General features: G+C 40.5%; 1 protein-coding gene across 2 annotated transcripts in view; it reads right to left on the bottom strand.

Moving 5' to 3' along the window:
- Nucleotides 1–26,843, bottom strand: part of fto (FTO alpha-ketoglutarate dependent dioxygenase) — a 172,731-nt gene extending 145,888 nt beyond the window's left edge. The window contains exon 1 of one of the 2 annotated variants that reach the window (XM_047363956.1): nt 26,702–26,843. In XM_047363956.1, coding sequence (XP_047219912.1) covers nt 26,702–26,779 — 78 coding nt within the window. In that variant the 5' untranslated portion in view covers nt 26,780–26,843. The remainder of the gene's footprint in view (nt 1–26,701) is intronic. The other variant, XM_047363958.1, reaches the window with a different exon arrangement.
- Nucleotides 26,844–27,140: the final 297 nt, after the last annotated feature.

Below are 27,140 nucleotides of genomic sequence, written 5' to 3'. Positions count from 1 at the left end.
TGGCCTGCCCCTTCAATTCCTGTGTTCTAAAAACGTCACAAGTGGGGCTAACAAAAAAAGCAAACAGATTTTAACATCTTTGCTTTAGGAATTTTGTGATTGTAAAACTATCCATTTTAATTTCCTATTTCATGTTCTGCTGCTTTTACAGCGTCGGTCACATTTATTGGCACTAGGTAAAGATGCATAAAATACTATTTATGGGAGCATAATCTTGCATTGAAAACTGCTACAAAAAGTGGCAAAGTTTTCATAATAACCATTAGATGCTATCTTCATGCTAACCAGTTGTTTTGGAGGGAAGCAAGAAAAATTTATTTTCTGAGGCTGAGCAAGCTTTTCAACAACAAACACCCAGAGTGAATTTAGCCTGAAACAAAGAATAACTATATGGAAAAGCATCTTGTGTCCACTGCAAATTATGGTGGGGCATCTGTTATGCTTTGGGCCTGTTTCTCTTCTGAAGACTCTGGGAACCTTGTTAGAGTGCATGGCATAATAAACCTTTCGATCCTAAAAAAGCTGGAATGCTTCATTATTGGATTCTTCAACAGGATAATGATCCAAAAACATAATTGCCAAATAATATAAATGATGTAGAAACATTGTGGGTTGAGCTGAAGAAAAGGTAGCATAAGAGAGAGCCAGGTCTCTGAATGATATAAAGAAAGTTTGTGCAAAGAGGAACATTCAAAGACCCTATCTCTGAATTGATGGCAAGGGTATAAACAATCATTCCACCAGTGTTCCTATTAAAAACATTTACAATGGCTTGCAGATTTTTATTGTGAGCTACATAACTGACTGCTTAGTCCATTGGAGGTCCAGTAAAAACACGTTGTGTCTGTTTCTTTAGAAGTAATCTGTAATCATTTATGGCAAAGAGGCTTCGGTGAAGGGGCATCGCATTCCAAGTGGAATTTGTCTAATAAAAGTCTGTTACGGCATCAAATGAGGGACATAGAGGGCACTCAAAATTTAAGGGGTTGGTGTAGTAAATAGACATCAGTTATTAGGATTTATTTAGGATTTCACTATAAATTGTATTGATACCCAGTGCAGACTTTTAGAGTAACATCATCAGTAAAATAGAAATTCTTGGATTCACAATCTTCCCAGATGTCTACATTCTGACCAGCCAAAAGAGGGCAGCATCCTGATCAATGCACAAGTTTTTGCAGAAACCTTTGAATCCAAACAAGCCTCCCACAGTACAGGTATGACGTCATGAGAGATGGCTGTGAAATGGAGTGCTGCATTTAAACAGCAAGCTACTGGTATTTGAAAAATCATCGAGTTGGATACGTTGGCTGTAAAATGTCAAAGTCAAACAGGCAGGCTGCCTGTGAGCATCAAAGTAGCTTCCTCTTCTGTCCATTTGGCAACAGGTCGAAGAATGTGGGATCTTTATGTGAAGCAACACAGAGCGCACAGAAGAACAGGGTGTGTCTGTTCCATCAGAACCTTTGTGTTTGTATTTGTGATGGACAAAACGTGTTAAAAAAGCTTGCCTTGATCTTTAAAATTAACAGAAACCTAGAGAGAGTATGCATGCATAAAAAAAGAGAATGCAGTTCGATTAACTGCCAAATAAATGTCCGTTACGGCGGACATTTATTAGTCTTTAGGTAATGGACGTCACTCCACTTCCATGAAAGTTTGTCATTTCAACTCATCTGCAAACTGCAAAAGCCTTGAACTTTTCCACATTTTGTTGTGTTTCAACCATAAACCTAACTGTATTTAATCGGGGGTTTATGAAATATTTGGGATTCATTGTGGTGTGGGAGGAAAACGACATATATTCATATATCTTTGTTTTTTTTACATATACTCGTACTCTTTGTCTTCCGCTTTATCCGGAACCAGGTCGCGGGGGCAGCAGACTCAGTAGAAACACCCAGACTTTCCTCTCCCCAGACAACTCTTCCAGCTCCTCCGGGGGAAGCCCAAGGCGTCCCTTGGGCCTCCTCCCGATGGGACGTGCCTGGAACACCTCCCGATGGAGCCCTCCTGGAAGCATCCGGTATAGGGGCCCGAGCCACCTCAACTATCTCCTCTCGATGTGGAGAAGTAGCTGCTCTACTCCGAGGCCCTCCCAGATGACCGAGCTCCTCACCCTATCTCTAAGGGAGTGCCAAGCCACCCTACAGAGGAAGCTCATTTCAGTCGCTTGTATCCAAATAACAATGTGAAAAGAGTGAAGTGAATTTCTATTCAGCTCTCTAGACACAAAATAAAAACATATCCAGTACAACCAACTCCCTACTTAAGTCATGGAATTGGTAAATGCAGTAAACATAATTTAGTCTGAAAATAAATTAAACATCTGTGAAGAGCTTCAGGAAGAGTACTATTCAATATAGTATCTGCAAATGGAAAGAGTATGACACAACTGCAAACCTACCAAGATATGGCTGTCCACCTAAACTGACCAGCTAAACAGTCCAGGCAAGGAAAGAATCAATCAGAGAAGCAGCCAAGAGGCCCATGGTAACTCTTTAGGAGCTGCAATGTGCCACAGCTCAGGTGGGAGAATCTGCTGACAGGGCAACTAGCCATGGTCCAGCCCACAAGTCTGGCCTTTCAGAAAGCAATAAGATGTCTCATTTACTGTTTTAACCCATGATAGTATCAGCATATGGTGGGAATGATTTTCTTACATAGGGGCAGGGAAGACGTCTGAGTTGATGGGAATATGGATGGTGGTAAACAGTGGGCAAGACCTGAGACCCTAAACATACAGTCAAAGCTACAATCAAATGGCTTAGATCAAGGCATTGTCAAGTATTCGGCTGGTCCAGTCAAAGTATAGGCCTAAGTTTATTTGAAGTTTATTTGCAGGACTTGACGACCGATGCCCACAGATATAATCCATCCAATCTGACTGAGCAAAAAATATTCGATGGAAATTTCAAACTGATTTGCAAAGCTGGTGGAGACATATTGCAAAAGACTTGATTGCAGAGAAAGTATTTTATCAGGGCGGCTGAATGCATATGCAAAAATAAAAAAACAATTTATCATTTTCCATTCACTTTACAATTAGACAATGCTTTGTACTAATTTGTGGTTTTTACGACATAATGTGAACAAGTTTAAGGGGTATGAATACTTTTAAAAGACACTTAAAAGGTGGATTTATTTAATGTCTGCCTCTTTAGCATAAAACAGTAAGGACTAACAGAATGAAGATGATGACCCAGTGTGATGGCTAACAGCGCAGACTGGTAAATGGATAACTGGAATGTGTGAGAGCTGACCTCAGAGTGGGGGCGTTGGTAATGTGTAACCCCTAGGCTTTATACTTTTGCTCAGAAGCAGAAACTGAATATAAATTAGGACTGTGACAGCCAAAGGTCAGTCACAGCAGGATGTTGCCAGAAATATCTTTAAAAAGTTTGTTTTCAGAAACTTTTTTGTTAAAATGTAAATTTTGGGAGGCAGTGTGTTTTGTCCTGCGATGCATTTACAGATTCTATTCAGCATGTAGGCCTAGTTTACATCTGCAGGGTATGTTTTATGCGAGGCACCCTATTCAAACAAACAAAATATGTTGGTTGTTATGCATAGCTTATTCTTCAACTTTTCTCAGAAAACACAGCAGATATTATATGTATAAGGCTTTGGGTTATGTAGAACCCATGATATTCAATGACTGTTTTCTAGATCTGATGCCAATTTTCTGATTAGCAACAAACAAGGAAAAAAGATAAATATCCCTAGAAATAAGATAAGGCACGTCAATAAACACAACATACTGCACACTTTTTCAAATCAGACAGCATTCTGTATATATTGACAGTCATGTTCAGCAGGTGTTCAGAGGGGGATGCCCAGGTGGGCTGAGCGATAACAAATGGCAGACTGGCGAGCTCCAGTCTAATTGTTGTTGGAGGCTGAAGGCTGTGTCGTTGATTTCACCTCACGACAGGGCGGTGGGAGACGTGATCATTAATATTAGACCACTTCCATCCATCCACCGGAAGAACGGGCTAGTCATTTAAAAAGATGACGCTGGGCAGACCTTTTATGCCCTGTTTATAACACTGATCTGAAACCATTAGCAGAGTGGTGGGGGGTCCACTGCCGGCCATTAATTAGGTGTGTACACACGCCCACACAGTGTGACCAGGCTTGACATCCGTCTACCAGTCAGCATACACAGCCACACACAGAAATACAAATATGGACACCTTATGAGCATGTGAGTCATACATCATATTGTGAGGGGAATTTCTGTTGAAACACCTGCAAAAAGCTGCACAAGACAGTTCTGGTCCACAAGGCTCCAGCTTAGTTGCACTTTAGAAATGGAAAAGTATAAACAACAAAAATAATCCAAACTTCCCATTAACAGTAGGGCAGACCAGCTGATGTATTGTTTATACCAAGAATCTACTGTATGTATTCTTCTATAGCTATGCTACCACACATCTTGTCCTATTCATCCTTGTGTTTATCTTTACTTTAGAACTGCTCATCTGTTTTTTTACTTAGGTGACTACTAACCCCAGCAGCTAAGGAGTGTGTGGAGGTGAGAGGGAAGGAAACTTCAGGCCCCATCTGTTTTTGTGGGCTTTCCATCGCTCTCGATGCACCTGCCAGACTTACAAAAAGACCCAGGTTTCCAGATCAATCATTCAAAGGTATTTACAAATGCACAAAACCAGACTCAGACAGGTTGGCATATGACCACTCGCTTTAAGTGCTTTTCAATGTGCCTGCGGTGTCCATATCTATTTCACACGTATCTACACCTCAAAGGGGGGAAAAGATGCTCAAATCTGTAGAGAAGAAGAGAGGGAAAGCAAAGAGCAAAGAGCGTTCTGTTGATGCACATCATACCCAGCTTTTTTTTATTTATCCAGGAGAAACTGACTGAGCATGTTCTTTATAAGAAACATATGAGCTGCCTTAAAGTATTTCACACAAAGAAACCTGCACTACATCTAAGGAGTTCCTGTGAACAATAAAACAATCCTTATCCTTTAACGTTACCCATGTTGATAAAAGCATTGTTTGAAGAGATTATTCGGATTTCAAGCCTCTCCAGGATCTGAACCAGTACCATTTCTCTCAAAAGAGACAAAATGTGAATGAACCTATTTGCCAGGACTCCTGATACACATTTTGCTCTAACTGTTAGTTTGCGGTCAGGTCATAATGTTTCCATTAAGATTATGTCGATCGAGAAAAGCTTTTTAGTTTTCACCTTCAAATTACAACTTGCTTGAGGTCAGCTGTTTTCCACCTGGAAAGGCCTGTTTTAATGCAGATACAGTCCCTTGATATTCAGACTGGGTCCAGTTCAGTCAGGGGGAAGAGTGAGAGGATGGAGGGAGGTAGGAGAGGAGAGGCAGAAAAGTGTTTGATTGAAAGACTTTGATTAGCAGTTTTCATCGAAGCACCAGGGCCACTGAGTTGTTCTAACAGGGTTGTCGTGTCTCGAGGTGCAGTCAAGGAGAAGTCAGTGCTTTCGAGAGCTCCCTTGATTTCTCCATTTCCCCCTCCCTCCACCTCTTTCACTCTCGTCATTCAGCCACACTTTCTCTTTCCCTGCAAAAAAATCAATATGGCTGTGCAAAGTGCAGCCTGGCCCATGGGGAGGGTGAGCTAACTGTAGGGGCTGGATGCTGAGCATACAACGAAGACAAGAGGCGTCCACGAGGCCTGTCCCACAGGCAGTGTCAAGGACAGACCAGAGGTGCACTGGACCAAGGCCACCTACCCTTCCCCTCTGCATCTTGCCTACTTTGAAACTTAGTGTTTCTCTGTTACCTCGGCTAGGAATGGCATCAACGAAGCAGAAGTGATCAATAACCAGGTGGAGCGTTTAAAATCCCCTGTTCCAGGCTACGCTCCTCGTAGTCCATCGGACTGGGTTTGCAGCAGTCAGATCTGGTCATTGTAAGGTTTGTGATTTGTGACAGTAAACAATTCAATAGCACTTAGCGATACACAGTGTCTGAGGGTGTAAGGCCAGACTCTTCACACTCACTACCATTGTCTCAACATGTCACAGATCAGTGGGATTCAGGCAGGTCAAACAGCTATATAGGCCAAAACATCTTGGTACTGTATCTCACTCGAAGGCATCTCTAAAGGTGTTACTACAGCTGCACGGCGCCAGTAACAGAACAGAAACCTCTGAAAACATGCACTATCATTGTCAACAGCAGTGCTGCTCATTTCCATACTGTAGGCTCGACGACAAAGGAGCTTGCATATAATGTAGATGAGGTGCGCAAGGAGGATTTCAGTCCCGCCGCATGTCTCCATGAATGAGTGACTGATCACAGTGAAAGTGGCTTGTGCCTCTAATCTGGTACCACTGTTAGACGGTGCAAAGACCCGGCTCTGCGTACAGCCGCATGGGCTGATCAAACCCATCCCGTGACAAGAAACCACTTCAAATGACGGTGATTTCCCAGCTCTGTGTCCTTCCGGCTCCATATTAGATCATCTTCTGACACTACTGAGTCTTGCATTTCATCTGGGATGAAGCCTGAAGCTCAATCCGACCCAAAACGGTTGGGAGTCAAGCGTAAACGAGGGGCTAAGACATGGGAGTAATGCCTGCTTGGTTGACAGCTGTGACAATTATCATGAGGTTTATTATCACCTTATGATAAAGATAAGATTTGATGCAGTGTTTGAAAAAACAATTTAGGGTTAAAATACACCAATTCTGGAATAGAAAAAAATCAAAGGCCCGCATAAAACACAAAAGAAAGGAACCAATCTGTTTCAGTTTTCCAAGAACAGCCCTTCTACCCTGACTACCAACTTTTTCAAAATCAACTTAGTTATATTTTTGCCAAAAGAAGTAGGATCATCTCTTGAATTATTTCTTGCCCTATTTATTTAACCACTTTTTTTTTTTTTGCATAAGGTCCTATAAAGAAGCAAGACCAGTGGTCCAAGTTTTAATCCTAAACCACTAGAAAAACATATGGCTCAAAACAGATGTGGACAGCACATCTAGGACAGGTCTAATCCCATTTCATGTAGTCTTTGACCCAGATAAACCGGCATTATGATGCGACCTCAGATTAATATTAAATTAAGGGCAGAATATCATATGTGTCTGTTTATGCAACACCCAGACAATCTTCCCAGAATCCAGAAGCAGATAAGTTTGTTGTAATAGCATTAGTAAAATCCAGAAGTGTAGCAGATGGCACTTGTCTTGCTTGAAGAGCTACCTCTTCTCCTTATTTATTTTTCTCTCACTCATTCTGAACAAAGGCAAATATTCTACCAGGAACTGAACATCTTAATCCTTTTCACACTTCACAGTAGCCAGAACGGTGACAGATTAACATCCTGGAGGTCTAGAACCCAGTCATTTGAAAATGTAATTGCAGATGTCACACCTCATGCATGCATTTAGTTTGGGAGTTAATATTAAAGCTCAAAAACCTGACACAAGCCAGGAGGGATGTGGGTAAGTTGGCCCTGGGCCAAGTCACTAAGGCTCACGTTTGCACTATGTGAAGGAGTTGCAAGCTGTCGCTGCCGCTCGCTGGGCACCAAAGTTACTGTTCACTTCTGCTAATTATTGCAGCCAATCCGAGAGGTTAACGGGGCGGAGCCTGGCCAGACCATGTTACGCAGCATTTAACAGCTGGCTGGAATGGAGGTGAACGCATTACATTGCCCCTCATCCAATAAAAATAAAACATCCTGACATCTGAGGTGTACTTAGCATAGAAGAGAGGGAGGAAGTGAAGATGGCAACAAAGCGGGAGAAAGAGGATGGTGAAATGAAGTGAAGTGAAGGGTGGGGGGCACCTGATTCTGTGATGTCCAAGTGCCACCTAGTGACAGCTCTCCAGCTTTTCTGATCTAACCGGTACCACAGAATAAAGGGTGAGGCAGAAGGATTCAATATTACATGTGTATCTCAATAAATCAGAAGAATCAGTAGCCTTCAGTTAGTAGTATAAATGTATCCCAATTTTAACACTGAACTGTTTCGACCATGTTATCACTTACATATTTATGGAGAAGACTGCTTTTCAAAGAGTGGTGTATTAATGCATAATAATGGAAAACTTAAGTGAAAGGAAACACTCAAGTACAAAGAAGAGCACGAGCATCCTCTTTGAAGATGAAAGTAAATTTCTTATCGCATTTAGATTTAGTCTGGGGGAGGAGTGAAGATGCAGAAAAATCCAGGTAATTTTAAGGTCCAGGGTAAAGTTTGCACAGTCACTCATGGTTCTTTGAGCCCTGTCTGCTGGTGTTGCTCCATTAGCAATTTTTTATCTGATTACTCGATTAATCATTAGAATAATCGATAGAATCAGTAGAATTCTTGATTACTAAAATAATCATTAGCTGCAGCCCTAATTAAGATGCACCTACACTAGCAAAATATTCACTCCAAACGAAAGCTATTCAAGGGTCAATTTAGATGTCAACGTAATGTAAAAAGATTTATTTATAACTACAATGGTTATATCTTAATTATATCTAATCCAAAAAGTCAATCAAGCAAGCAATCAGTTACCTATGTTCATGTGACCACATTGTCTGTGCAGTACAGTTGTCTGTGTGAGCCAGTAACACTGCCACGATAGGCCAGCAGCCCCAAGCTCCTAGGTCCCCTCCCCTCATTAGCCCAAATATAAATCACACTCTGCTGGTGCCCAGAGGTGAGAGGGATGAGAGTGGAGGTGAGCTTAAAATAATGCTTATGTCACGGCAGGTCAGCCCTCCATTATGGCCGTTTCAAAAACTATTAATCTTGCTTGTAGTCAGTGGCCTAGAAATAATTACTTCATCTACCCCATGTAATACAGCATGACCAGCAGTCGAGCTTGGTCAATTTAAGGCTGGGGAGGCAGAATGGAGGCTAAGATAGGGGGTAGAGCCGCAAATTACAAGGGCCCTGTCTTCTGCTGCCGGGTGACTGATGTCCTGCTCGCTGCTGCTGTGGCCTTTTACATTCTTAACACTGATTTAGATAGATACATCCACGCTCTGAAAGGCAGATCATGTACGAGCAAAAATGCTGTGTGTATGCGCATTAATGCATGACTGAATGCACACACACTGAACCAGTAACATGAAAAGTGTGTAACTTTACACAAAAACACTTTCAACTTGAGATCTGAAGGACCCAGATATCTATACAACACTGTATTTCACTTTTCATAAAGTTATTTTCTCTTTAAAAAGGGAATTAGTTTTGTCACAATCAATTTTACTGTGGTGCACTTTTATAGTTCTTGTTTTAAAACAAGACAACATTTAAACAAACAGCATCACAAAAGTATCTGAAAGAAGTGAGATAATTTTGCCTCAATACACATAAGAAACCTTGAAGTAAAGCCATGACATTACACTTCACCATCTCCTGGCACCACAACTTCCGGTGCCATCACCTGTCTGGATGGCAGAAGACTAATCCACCCCCACATCCCCAAAATCTCAGCGGACACAGACACAATGAAGACAGACATTGGAGAAACCCACACTGACAGCAAACAGACGAGCTAGTGCAAACTCAGCCTCCGTAAACGTCACAGGAAGTATGTATAGAGTGACATAAATAAATGCAGCCCTCCAGTGGCTGTCACAGCTGGTGTTGCAGGTGCAAATTTAATTAGTCAAGGTGAAGTCTCCCTTGTTGTCTAGAAAAAGATGGGGTAGGGGGTGTCCTCGCCATGCAGGACTGTAAACATGCACTATATCCTAATCAGGTGTCAACACAACGTTTGATCAGCCAGCGAAAACTTGTCATGAATCCCCAGCAGAGAGTGGGTCGACAGGTAGAACAAAGGAAAGGAGCTGTCATAAAAGAGTGGGGCGGCTGCTGTGATGGTAGTGGCGGTGGATGAAGAGACTTTGCCCATTAGCAGTCTCTGTCGCCTGTCTCTCTCCTACTCCCCTTAATGTTTCTCCGCCTCTAGTTTCCCTTCGTTCTCCGTGTAGCTACCATCAGCATACACCTTCCTTATAGTGTCCCGTCGCAGCTCTGTGCCTGAGAACCTAAACCACAGCTGTCACACAGATGCTTCACAACCGCCAAATAAAGCTTGCAAAAGAAAAGCCCAAAGTAGCACGCTACAATTGTTTACCACCCAAACAACCACGCGTGTACAGAGATACAAGCTGAGCTCGTTTTGTTTTCATCAAGCACCATTCCAGGTGCCTGGGTCCCTCTGAAAAGCCTGGGGAAGTACAGGCATGCATGCTGTGCTCCATCCACCCAATGCCTTTAGGCTGCACTGAGGCAGTGCAGGAACACGTGCGCCATTAGATACTGTTTACCTTTCAGTTTGGATGATATTGAATACATTAGCCGATTGAACCCTCTAAGAAACACAGGCAAGTGACAAAGCCCAATCGTCTTTGCGACTAGCATGGTAACTAAGATTACAGACTAACAAAGAGCCGACAGGAGGAAAAAATATTTAAAACCCGAATAGTGATACATAAATTAATTAAAGGACAAAAAAACAAGTGGAGAATTAAAGTTGCAACATCTGTCAGCGACTTAGCTTTCCAACGTAATACCAGTGTTAGAACATTTATACCCTTGAAGTTAATGATCCCCTCTTTAATTGACAGTCAAGAAAAGCTGGTTGCGGCAGCATCCTGCCAAGACACCGATAAGGCTCCCCTTCCCCCCTCCCAAAAGTAAAATAAAAAAATAAAACAGTTTAAAGAACCTTGGCACTAATCCCTATTGTCATCCCAGTGCAGCAGAAGGACTTACAAACACCGATAACTCTGCTCAAGCTGTCTATTTCTTAGGAGTTACGGGGACAGGAGAGTCAGCGTATGCCTCAAATCAGTCAGTTAGATTACCCCAATCTCTCTGCACTGTCAGTCAGCTGCGACACTAGCCTGTCACTGCATTTACATGAGTCCATCTTATATATGACAATAGCTGCAGCGAATGGGTCCACTTGCCCGCCGATAGCGCCTCTACAATGTAGCAGACGGGCTGTTGTTGGATTAAGCTCAGCTTGCCTGGCACTCCTGTCTTCACTGACACTCCAACAACAAATTTAAGGGGGTCTTAACAGTTTTTTTGTTTTTTTTCCTATGGTGGGAAGAATGTAGGAGATGCATGTCACATGAAAGATGCATACAAACCTGCGATAGCAAACACAAAGCTTGGAAGTTTAGAATAAGTGTAGGAAAACCAGAAGCTTACTGAGTGTGTTTCTCTAGAGCTGGCCTCAAGAACGACTTTAATCCAAATGATGAAGCTCAAAGACTACAACAGAAATCAACACATTTATTTCTCACAGTGGAATTGAAAAATGTCTCCACTTTGAATAAACAGTTAAGAAGGAGGTAAAAAGGCCACTTTATTAGGTACATTGTGACCGTTCCAAATTCAACATCCTCTTGTAGTCAGAACTGCCTTAATTCTTCACAGCAAACATTCAAGAAGGTGTCAGAAACAGTTCTTACAGATATTGGTCCATTCTGAGATCGTAGCATCACACAGTTTGAGCAGATTTGTCGGCTGCACATCCATTCATCCATCAATCCAAACCCTTGTTTGGACAATGGCTGCCCAATGACTGCTTATCTCAAGCAGTCATTGGGCAAGAGGCAGGGTACACCTTGGACAGACCACCAGTTCCCAGATACCCATCTATTGTGTGAATCTCCAATTTCACATTCACAAACACATTCCAAAACTGTAAGGTGACTTTGTTGACATTTTGAAAAACAAAAAACAATTTGAGATTATTTAAGTATTGTCACATATTGTATTATCTTTTCAGAGGTGGCCCAGAGATGATGGCTGAAACACCATTTACTCCACATCCACCAGCCTGAACCGGTGATACAAGGCAGAATGGATCCATGCTTCATGTTGTTTATGCCAAATTCTGATCTACCATCTGAATGCCACAGCTGAAATCGAGACTCATAGGGCCAGGCAATGTCTTACAAATCTGTTATTATCCAATTCTGTGGGCCACAGATTCCTGTTATTAGCTGACAGGAGTGTCACCCAATGTGGTTGTCGGCTGCTGGAGCCCATTTGGTCCAAGGTTTGACTTTTTGTGCATTCAGAGATGTTCTTCTGCAGACATTGGTTGTAAGAAGTGTTTATTTGAGCTACATTTTGAGCCAGTTTGTAAATACTGCTCTAACCTTTGACATCAACAAGGTATTTTTGTCCACACAAACACCGCTCACTGCATATCTTCTGTTTCTGTGCAAGACTGAGAGATGGTTATCAGTGAAAATTCAAACAGATCAGCAATTTATAAAATATTCAAGCCAGCCCTTTTGATACCAACAATCAGAGAATCTTCATTCACTTGCCATGCCATGTTTCTTCCCCTTTCTCATGCTATGTTTGAGCTTCACCAAGTCATTTTCTCCAGGCATCTAAATTCATTGAGCTGCTGCCAGGTGATTGACTCCAGTTTGTGTTCAGCTGCAACTGAACAGGTGTGCCTTATAAAATAGCCGATAAGAGTGCATCCAGGAGAAGACTCAAACTTTGGTGTCACTTTAAGGGGGACTTTTTCTAGCAGATATTTGCACTTTTAAATGACTATGTGGTACATCATGGGACCTGGGAGCTTACAGACTGCTGACTACTTTTTATGCTTCTGTGGCTCACTCCACTTCAAACAGTCCTGCAACAAATGACAGTGGATGCCCTCTACATAGCAGGGCCAGGGCAAGCATGACACAAGGGTTGACAAGTGAACCCTCAAACTCTCTAACCCATACCCCTGCCATTGCATCCACACACACACACGCACACATAGCTAAACAGTCCAAAAACAGACCTGACATGACTGCTCTGCAGCCCTGCCTAACCCCTGCTTGTGTTTTTTCTCTCTTCATCTCACAGGAGACAGCCCTCAATTCAGGATCATCTTAGCCAGGCAAGTGGATGTGACCTGCTGCCCTCCAGACAGGCTCATCTGAATAAACAGTGCTGAAGAAACAGACAAAAGACGGGAAAAATCTGCCTACATTAGGATAGGAAGAGAGGGGATGGGAATCAGCCAAGGGCTCCTTTCTTTATGCACGTTTGATCAAGTGCTCGACGGTGCCTGTGGATGGAATTACGGACTGCTGAACAAAAAGTGTGGGTGTAAAGGCGGGTGGAAACGAGTGTGTTTGTGCAGTTTGGTCTGGACGGCTGAATTTTCCGAGGCCTGACAGCGTTAGGTTTGTGACAAGCCTGCTTTACCTCCTCACCAGCACATACAAAATGCGAGCTGCATCCTAGCTTTCCCAGTCCATCACTTAGGACGGCAGAGGAAAGCATCAGGATAAGAGGTCAGACGTGGAGAAAAATGGCAGAGAGGAAGAAGGCAAAGAAGATGACGAACCAGAGGAAGAAAGGAGAGCTGGTCAGGGGTTAAGTGTAGAGAAGACAGCAATGAAAGGCAACTGTCATGCACCAGTGCTCACCCAGGAGCACCTGTCTCGAGCAGAACATGCAAAGTGTGCCGGTCACGTCCTGACAATACCCCTGCTTTTTATACACACTCTTGCGCATACAAGCTCTCAGGAAAGGGCCGATGCTCCAGCACTGGATAGGCATCACCTGTCTGACAGTATGCCAGTCAAACTGTCGTTGGCTCTTTCGCATATGCAAGAAAAACTTAGACTGATGAAGAAAAACACATGGGGGGCTCCAAGAAGAAATCACTGAGACATGAACAGACCACCTGAAGTGAGCAGACACCTCTCAAAGACTTGCTTCAAAGTTGATTCTGAAATGAGCAATACACAAAGGTCCAAAAAGTCCAGCATCACCAAACAACAAAACTAGAAGTTTCTTAGAACCTCAAACAATTTTATTTCTGAATGTTTAATTTCAGAATTAGAAAATAAACATTTTGTTAATGGAAGTCAGTAACCAAGAGGCAGACATAAAGTGCCTTGGACAAGTACTCACACCCTTAAACATAATTTACATTTTGTGAGATTTCACACACAAACTATGTATTTTGTAGGGATTTTATATATAGACCAACACAAAATAGTGAAGAAAAGAAATGGATATATGGTTTAATAGTCTGAAAAGTATTTCCATCAACTCTGACCAACAGGCTTATCCTTACTGACAAAATGATGAGTATGATGCCGCTACCACCATGTTTTATGGTGGGGAAGTGTGTTCAAGGTTATGTGCAATAAGACATCTTATTGAGTTTTTCTTGCCACTCTTTTTTAAAGGCCAGATTTATGGAGTGCAGAACTAATAGTTGTCTTGTCAACAGATTCTCCCTCCTGAACTTCACTGATTTAAAGCTACACCCTAACCTATATTAGTTAACAAATGGTCTCTAACAAACCTCGGAGACCTTCACAGAACAGTTCTATTTTTACTGAGATTAAAACAAAAACAGAGGAACATTATTTACTGTTTCTGTGATTCAATTGGTTGCACATGATTTTATTTAGGGGTATCAGGGTAAAGTGTGCTCAATATAAATAGCTACTTTACTTGCCACACGTTTCACTTAATTTGAAAAAAATTTGAAAATCATGTATCCTCTTCATTCCATTTCGCCATTATGCACAACTTTCTTTTGATATATTACAGAAAACCATAAAAATACATTGAAGCTTTTTTAATACGTTACTCATAGCTTTTTTTTTGTAATAGGAAACAATATGAAAAAGTTCAAGGGATATGAATATGTACGCAAGGCACTGTGATAGCAATGCCAAACTCTATCACTGGCAAAAAGAAACACGTAGGGCAGAACATTGAACTCACTTTCACAGCTCACATTTGTGGAAAAAAAAAACTTATGATGTACAAATTAACAAGTTGGATTTACAATGCCTTGTGAACCTGGCACCCTGCAGCTTTTGTGAATGAAGGGTTGAAGACTCCACATTGAAACCAGATGATAACAGCAGGCATTTTTACTTTATTAGAAAGGTGAGTCATTACAAAGGGAAACATGTTTTACAAACAAACAGCAATGAGAAAGCTCTTCAAGAGAAATCCTTTTATGAGCAATACTGGCATTTTGTTAAAATGGACTTCCATTGAATCGCAGTCTTGAGTGGCTAATTAACCCCCAAGAGGATTTAGCCACTGTGTATAAGGTGAGCAGGTCATTTCCATGTTTATTCAGTACTAGTTCAATGAGCAACCACCATCTATTGATTGAACTGATTATTATATGTCTCTTGTGTGGCAGGACACATACATGACAAATGAACCCTACTTGAATAGGTCACATTGGAAGTCACCTCATGGAACCTAACAGCTGAACTGGACAGTTTACAAGATCTATATTACTGCCTTGTTTGCAAATACGTTGGCATCTGTGTGTATTGTCTCAGCACCAACACAAAGTGCTTGTTAGGAGCTGTCAGACACCTAAGCTCTCAGAGGCAGTTTGATCAATCTGTGGTAAAGCTTCCAAAAAATGCCAACAGATACAATAGCAAAGAAAATTATTGGTAAATATATTTCCTCCACCCCTCCACTTCATTTTTCCTTACGTAAGAGAAAATTATAAATCCTTATTTCTTTTGCTTGTTCTTCTTCCTCTCTTCATCTATGTACTTAAACTTCACACTGTAGATGAAGAACAACATCCACCCAGAGTCTTCCTCTTACCGGAAATCTACTAACTGGGGTAACAGGTAAAAAAGGGAAACCCAGACATCACTCTCTTCAGCAACACTCTCCAGCTCATTCTAAGGGACACAGGATGCTCCACAAGACAACACAAGAAGAATGCCTGATAAACTCCCATGAAATGGTTACCAACCCTTCAACTGAGCAAACCACTGGTTTGGTTCAGTGTTTCACTGCCAGGACTAAAATTACACTGCTCTTCATGAATTCGGAGTTGGAGCTTCCTTTCCAGAACCCATGAAATAAAGTTCACCCTCTGTCTTTTTTAGAGTTTTAACATACACACAATCTGGTCATTATTGTGCGGCTCTCACTTTGTTAATCAGCAATGGATGTTCAAGCAGATGCAGCCTAAGGCTCATGCTAACTGGCTTCCATTGTTTTCGATTAGATGAGATCATTACAATAATTTTTTTGTCATCTGCTCAAAGAAATAAATAAAAACATTTCTCACCCAGATTGACAATTTTTATATACTGTTCCGCTCTCTTGTTTATCACTGAACAATGAATGTCTTGAGATTTGATAGATGTAGTGCTTTGCTGACCTCTTTGATATGCCTATCCAGGTCTCATCTCACAAAGAGGAGGGCTATTACCGGGTTTTCTCTCATCCATTGTGATCATCATTGGGAAATGTAAACACAGTTAATATACTGTAGATCTGGATCAGACCCACCATTCAACAAATACAATAATGATTCTTTCTTATACGGTGGAATATTTTGGGTGTCAAATGCTATGATTATATAAGTGTTTTATTGTGTCCTTATTCCATCAAGCACAATCTATAGCAGTGTTTTTACAGAAATTAACATTTTAACACAAATTCAAGTTGTCAAGTCATATACAGATCAGTTGTTGCATTATGATTAGCCACACAATATTGGCTACGTCCACCTTTAGTTAAAACAACAGCCTTGACTGGTTGAGGCACAAACCATAATTGACTTCTGAATGTCAGGTATAATCTGGCACCAGGCAGACTCATGAAGTTCAATAGCAATAAGAGGCATGCATTATTCAGAGTTTTAACTAGAGATCCACTAATAAGGTTCTCACCGATTCCGATTCATTTTTGCTACGACACATAAAAGAGAGGAAAATGTACTACAGATTCTTTGATATATGTAGTAGTTTTGAAACTAATAAAAAATTAGGAATTACAAGATTGACCTTATTTATGCATCACAGCATATGTTCCTAGCATTGCCTAATTTTGGTTAAACTTAAAAAAGTGCATTAAAGTAAATGGTGTGGTTTGATACATTTACAGATTTATTATTGAGAGTTCTTAGTTTTAATGCATTAAATGTATAATACAAAAAAATAAAATTTTTCAGTATTTGACTGCCAATCACCGATGAGAGCTGATCAAGGGAAAATTGGCCAATTTTGATCTCTGGCCAATTAATTGGTGCGTCTTAAATTGTAACAGATGCTGCAGGTGACTGACATGGATATGAAGGCTCAATTTTTGCCCAGTTAACACCTAAAGCTTGCTGTTTTCCCTAAAACACCCTTAAATAATTTTAGCAATATAGTCACCCACATTATTCTGCTCAGTGAAGTCTATGTCTTCAGGATATGGCAATGCTAGGATGTCTGAGATTCCAATGTTTAGACTTGAGGAACAAGACAAAAAACATCTTTATGCATGGTAGGACCCAACCATTTCAAGATTAGGGATGCCCACCGACTCAACTAATCCACATACTGTAAAAGACAGCGTTAATCTTTAGACCAAGAAGACATGTTCCAATAGTTCAGTCCTGATTCCTATTCATTAAGGCAGTTTGAAAACAACAGGAAAATGGTCATTGGTACTTGTGACCATTTTCAGTTAAGGGGAACAAGATGAGACAAAATGGGATCTAACTGCAAATTCGGGAAAACCAATGTCAAATGTGAAGTGTTATTGGACCCAAAGGCAGGTAGGCTGGCAGACATGAAGTGGACTTAATGCAAAAAAACTTGCTCAAAGTCTTAAGCAGAGACAAAAACCAAAACTGAGCAAGTCCAAGGACTAGAAGCATGAGGTGATTGTTATGGAAGGGACTTACAAAGAATGTCAGGAAACAGGAAGAAAATACAGTTAAGCCCATAGTTATTTATACCCCTGGCAAATATAGATTTAACATTATATAATATATATAATTATATAATATAATTTTTATTTAAGCAAGAGGTTTGTGTCTGATAAGAAATGATAGAGGTATCTCTCAAAAGGCAACAAAACTTGGGAAAAGCATTGTATATTCAGAAAAATATTGTTTATTATTTCATTAAAAACTGACATTTGGCAAATTATTAATACCTTTCTCCATAATCGATAAAAAAAATATAGTGGCATTACAGCAGCCAGATAATAAAATGTCTGACTAGATTTTTGCATGTTTCCACTGGTTTTATGACAATGTATATTTGGTGATGAGTTCCAAGTCACTGAGGTTGGAAGGCCTCCCTGCCATTACCCTAATCTTTAATCCCATCCACTGATTCTCTATTCAGGTTTGGACTCTGGCTGGGCCATTCAAAAACAATAATATATTTCCTGTGAGAAGAAACGCTTGTAAAGTTAAAAGATTACCTAAAGCTAAATCTGCTGGGTTATGGATAATTTTGGTCCTAACTGTATACTGGGGGAAGGCTGATTACTGGGATATGGACCAGGTGTGACTGATCATTGGATGAAATCAGCTGAGGACAGAGGCATCTAGTGAGTCTAATAGGACTAAATGGCTGAACAGATCAACACACAGAACAAGAAAATTTAAAAACATTCAATGCACACCCAAAAGGTGATAAAAGGAAACAGGTTACCAAAATAAACAAAGCCCTAAGGACTACAAAAAGAAACAGCAACTAAACAGCTCAATCAAAGTCCTTTGTGTTTTTACGCATGTTTCTATCAATTCTGGTCCAAACTAAACACAAAAACACTGAAATGTTATTTTAGCATTTTTTTTTAATTGAATCTAAAGTATGTTTTGTAAATCTCTGTACAAAAAACTATTTCTGTGCAATGTGGAACAATCCACGTAAGACCATTCTCTTTATTTCTGATAGCGAGATATCTAAATAAAACATCCTAACCTTAAATTCAGATATTTCATATATTTACGTGTCCAATTCCCTTGAAGGTTCAGCTGTACCAAGATAATCTATGTTTTCATTTAATATGTCACTCATAACTTTATCAGTTTATTTCTCTGTAATATTTTAAAGATATAATCATTTACAGCCCTTGCCTTCCAATAAATTTTAGTTTGCTATGGAATAGACTCTTTCCACCTCGAATGACACATTTAGAGTTTACAATTTTACCACATTTAAAACACTGAATACTATCCATACATTTTAGTGTCATTGCATCTCTTGCTCTGTTAACTTAATGGTATCACAGGTTTTGTAGAGCTTTCAGGAATTTTAATGTCTGAATGGTTTGAGTACCCAAACTGATGTGTAAAAATGTCAATCCAGATATATGAGCACAGATCAAACAGCCAAGACAAGGTAAAGACATGTAGATGAAAAGCTCAGCAGCACACTAATCAGCCCCCTCTAACGCTCAGATGGGCGATCAATAGAAAGACCTGGGGCCTAGGGCCAGCACTATATTACACACCAAAATTTCATATTCATTCATTGATTTTACTTTTCATAATAGTATATCATTGAGCTCCAATGGGAGCAAAAATGGAGGCCAGGGCCGAGGTCAACTCTCACATGGACGCATGGATGGATGTTTGTACAATATTGATGGCGCACACAGAAAGAAATGACTAAATATCTGGATCAATAGCTCGTTTCCCTAGCTAAGACAGGTTGTTTCAGATGGAAATATATAAATACTTCTTTATAGCTACAGGACTAATGCTAACTAACAGTGCAAATGCACCCCTTAAGGTAAACTCTTTGATTAGCCAAGGCCAGAGGTGAATAAACGGGTGTGTATGGGCAGGGATGCCACATTTCCAGGGTCCTGGGGATGATAATGCACACAGAGGCCCAGTAAAGGGCCCAATAATATGGCAAGTCACAATCCCTGGGCAAAAGGTTCTGACCCTTAATTAATTTATACTACTGACCATCTCAGAGCATACTATCTTTGGTCATGTTAAAATGATGCATACCATAAATAATTTACAAAATGTTTTTCTCTGTTTTATGGTGTAACCAAACAATGAACAGGAAAGTAATTGTATCCAGAGAAACAAAGCACAGAGAAGCATTTGGACATCAAATTAACCTTAGTGGTCATCACCTTCTGCTGCTGATAATGGCAAAACAGCTGACTGTTCTTATTTACAGTACAACACAGAAAATCAACACCCAACTACACAGCTTCTTCTGCTCCACAGTGGCCAGCAAGGCCATAAAGAGAAGGGAACTACATCACTGCCGGCTCCTTAATTAAATGAAAGCTGTTAGTTTCATTTGCCTCCCTTCGTTTTTACACCAGGAACCAGCTTATAGTTGAGGACCTCCCAGACGCCATCCCTGCTTGGTCCTAAATCATGACTGGGTGAGTGGCCCGGTGGGTCCCCACTGGACGAATAGCAGCCGCCCAGCGACTAGGCGAGCACAGGGCATGTGGCGGATCGACACCTAGGCAGCGATAAGTAATTCTGTAGAGGATTAGCAGCATGATAGCCTGATCAATACTGTGTGCTCAGGTCATTAGGAATGCAGTGAGGAAATGACCCCCTCTGGTAATAAAGCAGGGCATCTGGGTTCTCCTTCATTTGCCAACTCCATTAGTGTAATAGTATCATTATCTGCCACAGCCGTATTTTTCTAAGCACCAGCTTTAATACAGTCCAACCAGCGGGGGTCTGATGAAGCTTTGAGAGCCCCATGCCAAGTGTTCCACCATCACCATTCAATACAAAGCCTAGGTGTAAATCTAGCGCCATAGGAGATTATGTGCTACTCAACCTCAGGTACACATACCCAGGTTTTATGTCAGTACCTAACACTATTTCACCATTACTGGCCCATTAATAGAGCAAGCAGCATGTAGCTTAGGTTTAGAGGGAGAAAAGATGGCTGGTAGAGCGTGAAGCTGCTGAATGTGCTAAATCTGACACCCCCCACTTGCTAAAACATCACCCCTGACATGACAGGACATTGGCATTAGTTGCCATAAATCGTTTGCTTTACACTAATTCATCAGCTAACATTTTGTAGGGGAGAATTGATTAACCATGTCCGGATGTGTGGCTACATAATCAGCTTTTACCTCAGTAGCTGTTAATTTAACAGGCCCACCAAGGGAAACACAAACCATTTTAATGAGTGTTTAGAAATTAAATACCCTAAACAGCTTGCGCAAGGTACCGCAACTAGAGCAAACCAATGAGGCTGATCTAAGCAATGGGCCGGGCCGAGCGCAGGACCTCACAACATCTGGTGACCCTGTGTGATCATTACTTAGGCGGCTGCTCACACACATACACACATACACTTTCTGTTTCGACCCAACACTTCCTACTTGTCATCACTGTACAAATGGCGAGTTTGCTTCAAAGAACATTGATATGGGGAGGTTGCATCAAAGAACATCGGGTTAAGGGTCAGAGCTGTTTTCTCACTTGCCGAGGCATAAGTGGAAACTCATCATGTGATGACAATACTGATAGAGCACAATGAAATGTTTTAAAGTCATTTACAAGCCAAATGGAATCGTTACGCTGGTTAGGGTGAAGTAGGGGCTGCTGTGCTAATGCAAAGGAAATATTACTTTTAGGTCTGACTTGTCAAAAGTATGGCTGCACATCATTTGACCAACATAAAATTGTAATATTTCTGAATATAGCGATGAAAATAATAATTGCAATCACCCACACTTTCTCACTCTTCTCTTTCCTTCACCTCATGATGATGTCCCCACTATGTTCCCTAAGCTTTAACATCTTGGTCACTAAGATCTAATCAGGCTTTTATGCCCACAACTCAAAGAATTTTAATACCTGGAACCTGAAATATTATAACCTACTCAATATTGCATCCAAGCAGCCCTTTATGGTTGCGAAATAGAAATCGTGATAATTTGAGAAATTGTGCAGCTCTAGACAAAACCCAAGAAAATTTGTTGTGCTATACCAAGTATATATTTACTCAGTCGAGCAACAATAGTTAACATTTCACATACAGTACAGACCAAAAGTTTGGACACACCTTCAAAGAGTTGTCTTTATTTTCATGACTATGAATATTGTAGCTTCACACTGAAGGCATCAAAACTATGAATTAACACATGTGGAATTATATACTGAACAAAAAAGTCTGAAACAACTGCAAATATGTCTTATATTCTAGTTTCTTCAAAGTAGCCACCTTTTGCTTTGATTACTGCTACGCACACTCTTGGCATTCTGTTGATGAGCTTCAAGAGGTAGTCACCTGACATGGTTTTCACTTCACAGGTGTGCCTTGTCAGGTTTAATAAGTGGGATTTCAATCCTTATAAATGGGGTTGGGACCATCAGTTGTGTTGTGCAGGAGGTGGATACAGTACACAGCTGGTAGTCCTACTGAATAGACTGTTAGAATTTGTATTATGGCAAGAAAAAAGCAGCTAAATAAAGAAAAACAAGTGGCCATCATTACTTTAAGAAATGAAGCTCAGTCAGTCCGAACAATTGGGAAAACTTTGAAAGTGTCCCCAAGTGCAGTCGCAAAAACCATCAAGCGCTACAAAGAAACTGGCTCACATGAGGAGCGCCCCAGGAAAGGAAGACCAAGTGCCGCCTTTGCTGCGGACGATAAGTTCATCCGAGTCACCAGCCTCAGAAATCGCAGGTTAACAGCAGCTCAGATTAGAGAACAGGTCAATGCCACACAGAGTTCTAGCAGCAGACACATCTGTAGAACAACTGTTAAGAGGAGACTGTGTGAATCAGGCCTTCTTGGTAAAATAGCTGCTAGGAAACCACTGCTGATGACAGGCAACAAGCAGAAGAGACTTGTTTGGGCTAAAGAACACAAGGAATGGACATTAGACCAGTGGAAATCTGTGCTTTGATCTGATGAGTTCAAGTTTGAGATCTTTGGTTCCAACCACCGTGTCTTTGTGCAGCGCAGAAGAGGTGAACAGATGGACTCTACATGCCTGGTTCCCACCGTGAAGCATGGAGGAGGAGGTATGATGGTGTGGGGGTGCTTTGCTGGTGACACTGTTGGGGATTTATTCAAAATTGAAGGCATACTGAACCAGCATGGCTACCACAGCATCTTGCAGCGGCATGCTATTCCATCCGGTTTGCGTTTAGTTGGACCATCATTTATTTTTCAACAGGACAATGACCCCAAACACACCTACAGGCTGTGTAAGCGCTATTTGACCAAGAAGGAGAGTGATGGGTTGCTACGCCAGATGACCTGGCCTCCACAGTCACCGGACCTGAACCCAATCGAGATGGTTTGGGGTGAGCTGGATCGCAGAGTGAAGGCAAAAGGGCCAACAAGTGCTAAGAATCTCTGGGAACTCCTTCAAGACTGTTGGAAAACCATTTCAGGTGACTACCTCTTGAAGCTCATCAACAGAATGCCAAGAGTGTGCGGAGCAGTAATCAAAGCAAAAGGTGGCTACTTTGAAGAACCTAGAATATAAGACATATTTTCAGTTGTTTCACACTTTTTTGTTCAGTATATAATTGCACATGTGTTAATTCATGGTTTTGATGCCTTCAGTGTGAAGTTACAATATTCATAGTCATGAAAATAAAGAAAACTCTTTGAATGAGAAGGTGTGTCCAAACTTTTGGTCTGTACTGTATGTTCATTGATTTAACAAAAAACTAAGCAAAGAAGCAAAAGACATTAAACATTTGATGAAAAGATGGATTCCAAATTGCTTGGTTCCAAAACCTTCCAAAAAAAAGGGCTTCTGTAAGATTATTACTGAGGACTCTACATGTCTGCAGTGGATTAGCGGCAACTGGGTACTACAAACCTCTTAGCAATGATTATCAGAACTCACTCAGATATTTGCTTGTTGTACATTGCCATGCAAACGTTCATCAAAAACATTAGTGTACTATTATTATTTTGTAGTGTATTATGTTTATATGATAGACAAATATAAATCAGTGTGAAGTCCTATCTAGAGTTTCCAACAAGCAGCCCAACAGCAAATGTGTGGCAGAAGGTGATCTGGTCAAATGTGACCAAAATGTAACTTGTAAGCTTACATGCAAAATGGTCTGTGAGGAGTAAAGCTAACAACATACATTCTCCTGAATACACCATGCCCACAGTGAAGCATGACAGTGGTAGCATCATGTTGAGGGGATGCTTTCTTTAGCCGAGTCAAGTCAGCTGGTTAGGCTCAATAGGAAGACAAATAGTGCCAAACACACTGCGAAAGACTGGGGAAGAGTTTAATCTAGCTGAAAGCAAAATTAACGTACAGCCATAGATACAATAGAATGGTTTAAATCAAAGCATATTAATGTCCTAAAATTCTACTTAAAAAACATTTAAGTGTGTGGTAATGTGGAATTGCACATAAGAGGGTATGTAACTAGACTGTGTAATTGTATGGCATTAATCATCTGAGGCGTGGTTTTCTTTAAATGAACAAGCACCCATTAAAATGAATCTCCAACCCTGCGCAGAACCTGAAAGACAGATTTAATATTTAAGAAAGCCAGATAATATCTAAAGTTCCCCTCACTGTCCTATTAAAGAACAACAGATACAATAAAACCTGGTTAAAAGTGAATGCACTTCTATTTTGGCTGCTTTACATTGATAAAGTAATTTTGCCATTACATTGGCACTTGCGCAATCTTTTATTTATCTTATGAAAAAAGGAACCTAAGCCATTAGGTCTGTGCCGGCCGACTGCCTGGAGGGCCAGCCGGAATGAGTTCCTTCTCTGAGCCCTCATCTGGCCGCCATGACTGCTTTCATAAACAGGAGGAACCACGTCTTACATAGTTTTACTGCTGTCTAACATAATCCAAACACATGTGCCTCAGCAGAGAGTCACCAAGTTGGAGGACAAGAGGAAAACAAACATGCAAACAATAAGAGGCAAGAGTATAAGTGCAACAGTCCAGAACAGCATTATTCTAATCGTGATTAGGCATTGCTGATTACCGGTATCAAAGTATACACATTACTGTCCCAATGAGATGTTGTTAGAGAAAAGATGCACTGCAGGTCAGCAGGCTGAAAATCAGCTACTACATTTTACTCTTGCCTTACATTTACTCCATGACATTCTGTTCAATAAGGAGAGTATATTTCATTATATGTTTTGTTTTGGTCTACCAATCAGAATCAAAATAACAATACATTTATGGTATAGATAACATTATTATAACTGTGACAACATGTATGACTTTGAGTAGCAGAATGAATAATGGTTGCTTTTCTGTTTAAAGTTAGAGAAATTGAACTATGTTATATGATTTTTATTAAACTTTTTGTGTAACATCCATGATACAGTAAAACTGTAGTAGTTCCACTCAAGATTATCAAAACATGGAACTCTCATATTGGCCCATGCCTACTCCTAATTATCACAAAACAACATCTCCCCTCACCTCTAAAATGCATAGAAATACTAAGTCCCGCACTTTATTAAGTACTACTAGGAACACGTGGATCAGTATGGCATTCTCAAGGTAAGATAACTTTGAGTAAATACACCACAGTTTCATGGTATCAAGATGTTAACACGGCTCAGCCAGCTGACCGGCAGTGTGAAGCAATAGAAGAAGCCTGTCAATTTGATATATTCTCCAGCATCTCATAAAAAGGACTTTAAACTCTAGAAACAGCATGAAGGACCATTTGATGAGTTTCTGAAACTTCAAAACTAAAACTACTTTGATACAGATACTAGTTAAGTTTCTATCAGGTCTGTGGCTGCTGTTTGAATTCCAATCGGCTCATTACTGATTATTCTACCAGCTGTGCCGTCCCGTCAAAAATAACTTTTTAGTTTCTACTGAGAGTTGCTGTTTTGAGAATTGCCAGTATTAATGTAAACATAACTAGAATATCTTTATCCTAATTTAATTGCAATTTCACTTTAATCGAATATGAAAGCAAACTGAATGTATGTTTCAAGGCAAAAATATTCAGAGTCACTGTTTTTAATGTGAAAATGAAATATTCAACAATGGCTGGAAAAGAATACTTCAGGTAGCAGACATTTTTTGGAAGCACTGAAAAAGATGAATAGTTCATCCATCATTAATGTAAATTGAGGAACATAAATTACACAGGAATTTTAGCTTTTAAAACGCTGCAGCTGTCTTTTTTTTTTTCCCTAAACACATGATGTTGATATCAAAGTTCTTTTAGAGCTCTTTTAGTTTAAATACTCTGTTGTGGCATGAAACTTTTATGAATATTGAGTTAATATGCTTAGTCATATGACAGGAAAGGTCATAATTAATAATAAGGGAATTAACTGGTTTCTCCTGCACTATCACAGTGCAGCTTATAAGCCGATGTATGAGCAGTAAAGCCTAAAGCAGCTGGAGACTGCTGGCCTGGCAGCTGACCAAAATCCCAAACACTGATGAATAACTTCACTATTTGTTTTAACTGTTGCACTGAGTTGTTGCTGCAACACAATTAGCAGCTCTTTTTCTCTATCCCATTCATACCAGAGTAAAACCCAAATGCTACATCCAAATGAGGGCTTTAACGTCTTGTTGTAATTTTTTATATATATATATATATGTGTGTGTGTGTGTGTGTGTTTATGATAATTGAGAGTATTCTATACTCTAATAAATGCGTTTTATTTTAATTCGCACCATGTCGTATTTCCAATTGATATGGAGTGTAGCTCAGACTTCCTGCAACCTAAAGCAGTGCATCTGCTTGATAAAACCGCGCTTTCAATGTGACTGTAACTCTTCATTGTGGCAGACTGAGAGGGGGAAAATGGAAAAACACAATAAAGGAAACAGGCAAGGTGAGGTATGCGCTGACATTCGCAGCTTTGTAGCCTCCAGAATGCAGCCAGCAGCACCGCATACGGAGCGTTAGACATTCAACCAGCGACAGGGCTTAGAAATATGCCAGACCGAACGGAGAAAAACGCTATCAATACCTTTCTTCTCTTCTCTCCCTCACTGTCACCCGATCTTTTCATGTTCCTGGAGTTGTGTTTACACTGCCTCGCTTTCATTAGGGGCGATGTTGGTTGTTGTAGTGCACGAAAAAACGCATTTTCGACATTTTTTCAGTCTGACTCACAGTTCACATAAGAGACAAGTTGATTTTGTTTATTTGCAAGTCAACAAGCCACGCACCGTGGCGTTCATCGCGTTCTGGTAACAATTTCTTAACAGGGATTCTAAGAGCGCAGATGAGAGAACTACAAATCCCAGAAGTGAAAGAGTTCTCGAAGCGGAAGCAGAATCAGAACGCTCTGCGCAGGTGCGACACTGGTACTGAAATGGTTAAAAACGTGATAAATTGAGTTTACGCATTATGAATACCTGCTATTAAATGTGTGAATACATATAAATAATGTCTCTGTGGGATTC

Source organism: Girardinichthys multiradiatus, chromosome 4 (assembly GCF_021462225.1).
Source record: "Girardinichthys multiradiatus isolate DD_20200921_A chromosome 4, DD_fGirMul_XY1, whole genome shotgun sequence".
NCBI classification, from domain to species: Eukaryota; Metazoa; Chordata; class Actinopteri; order Cyprinodontiformes; family Goodeidae; genus Girardinichthys; species Girardinichthys multiradiatus.
Note: the sequence above shows the minus strand (reverse complement) of the source record. Positions and strands in the feature narration are given on the sequence as shown.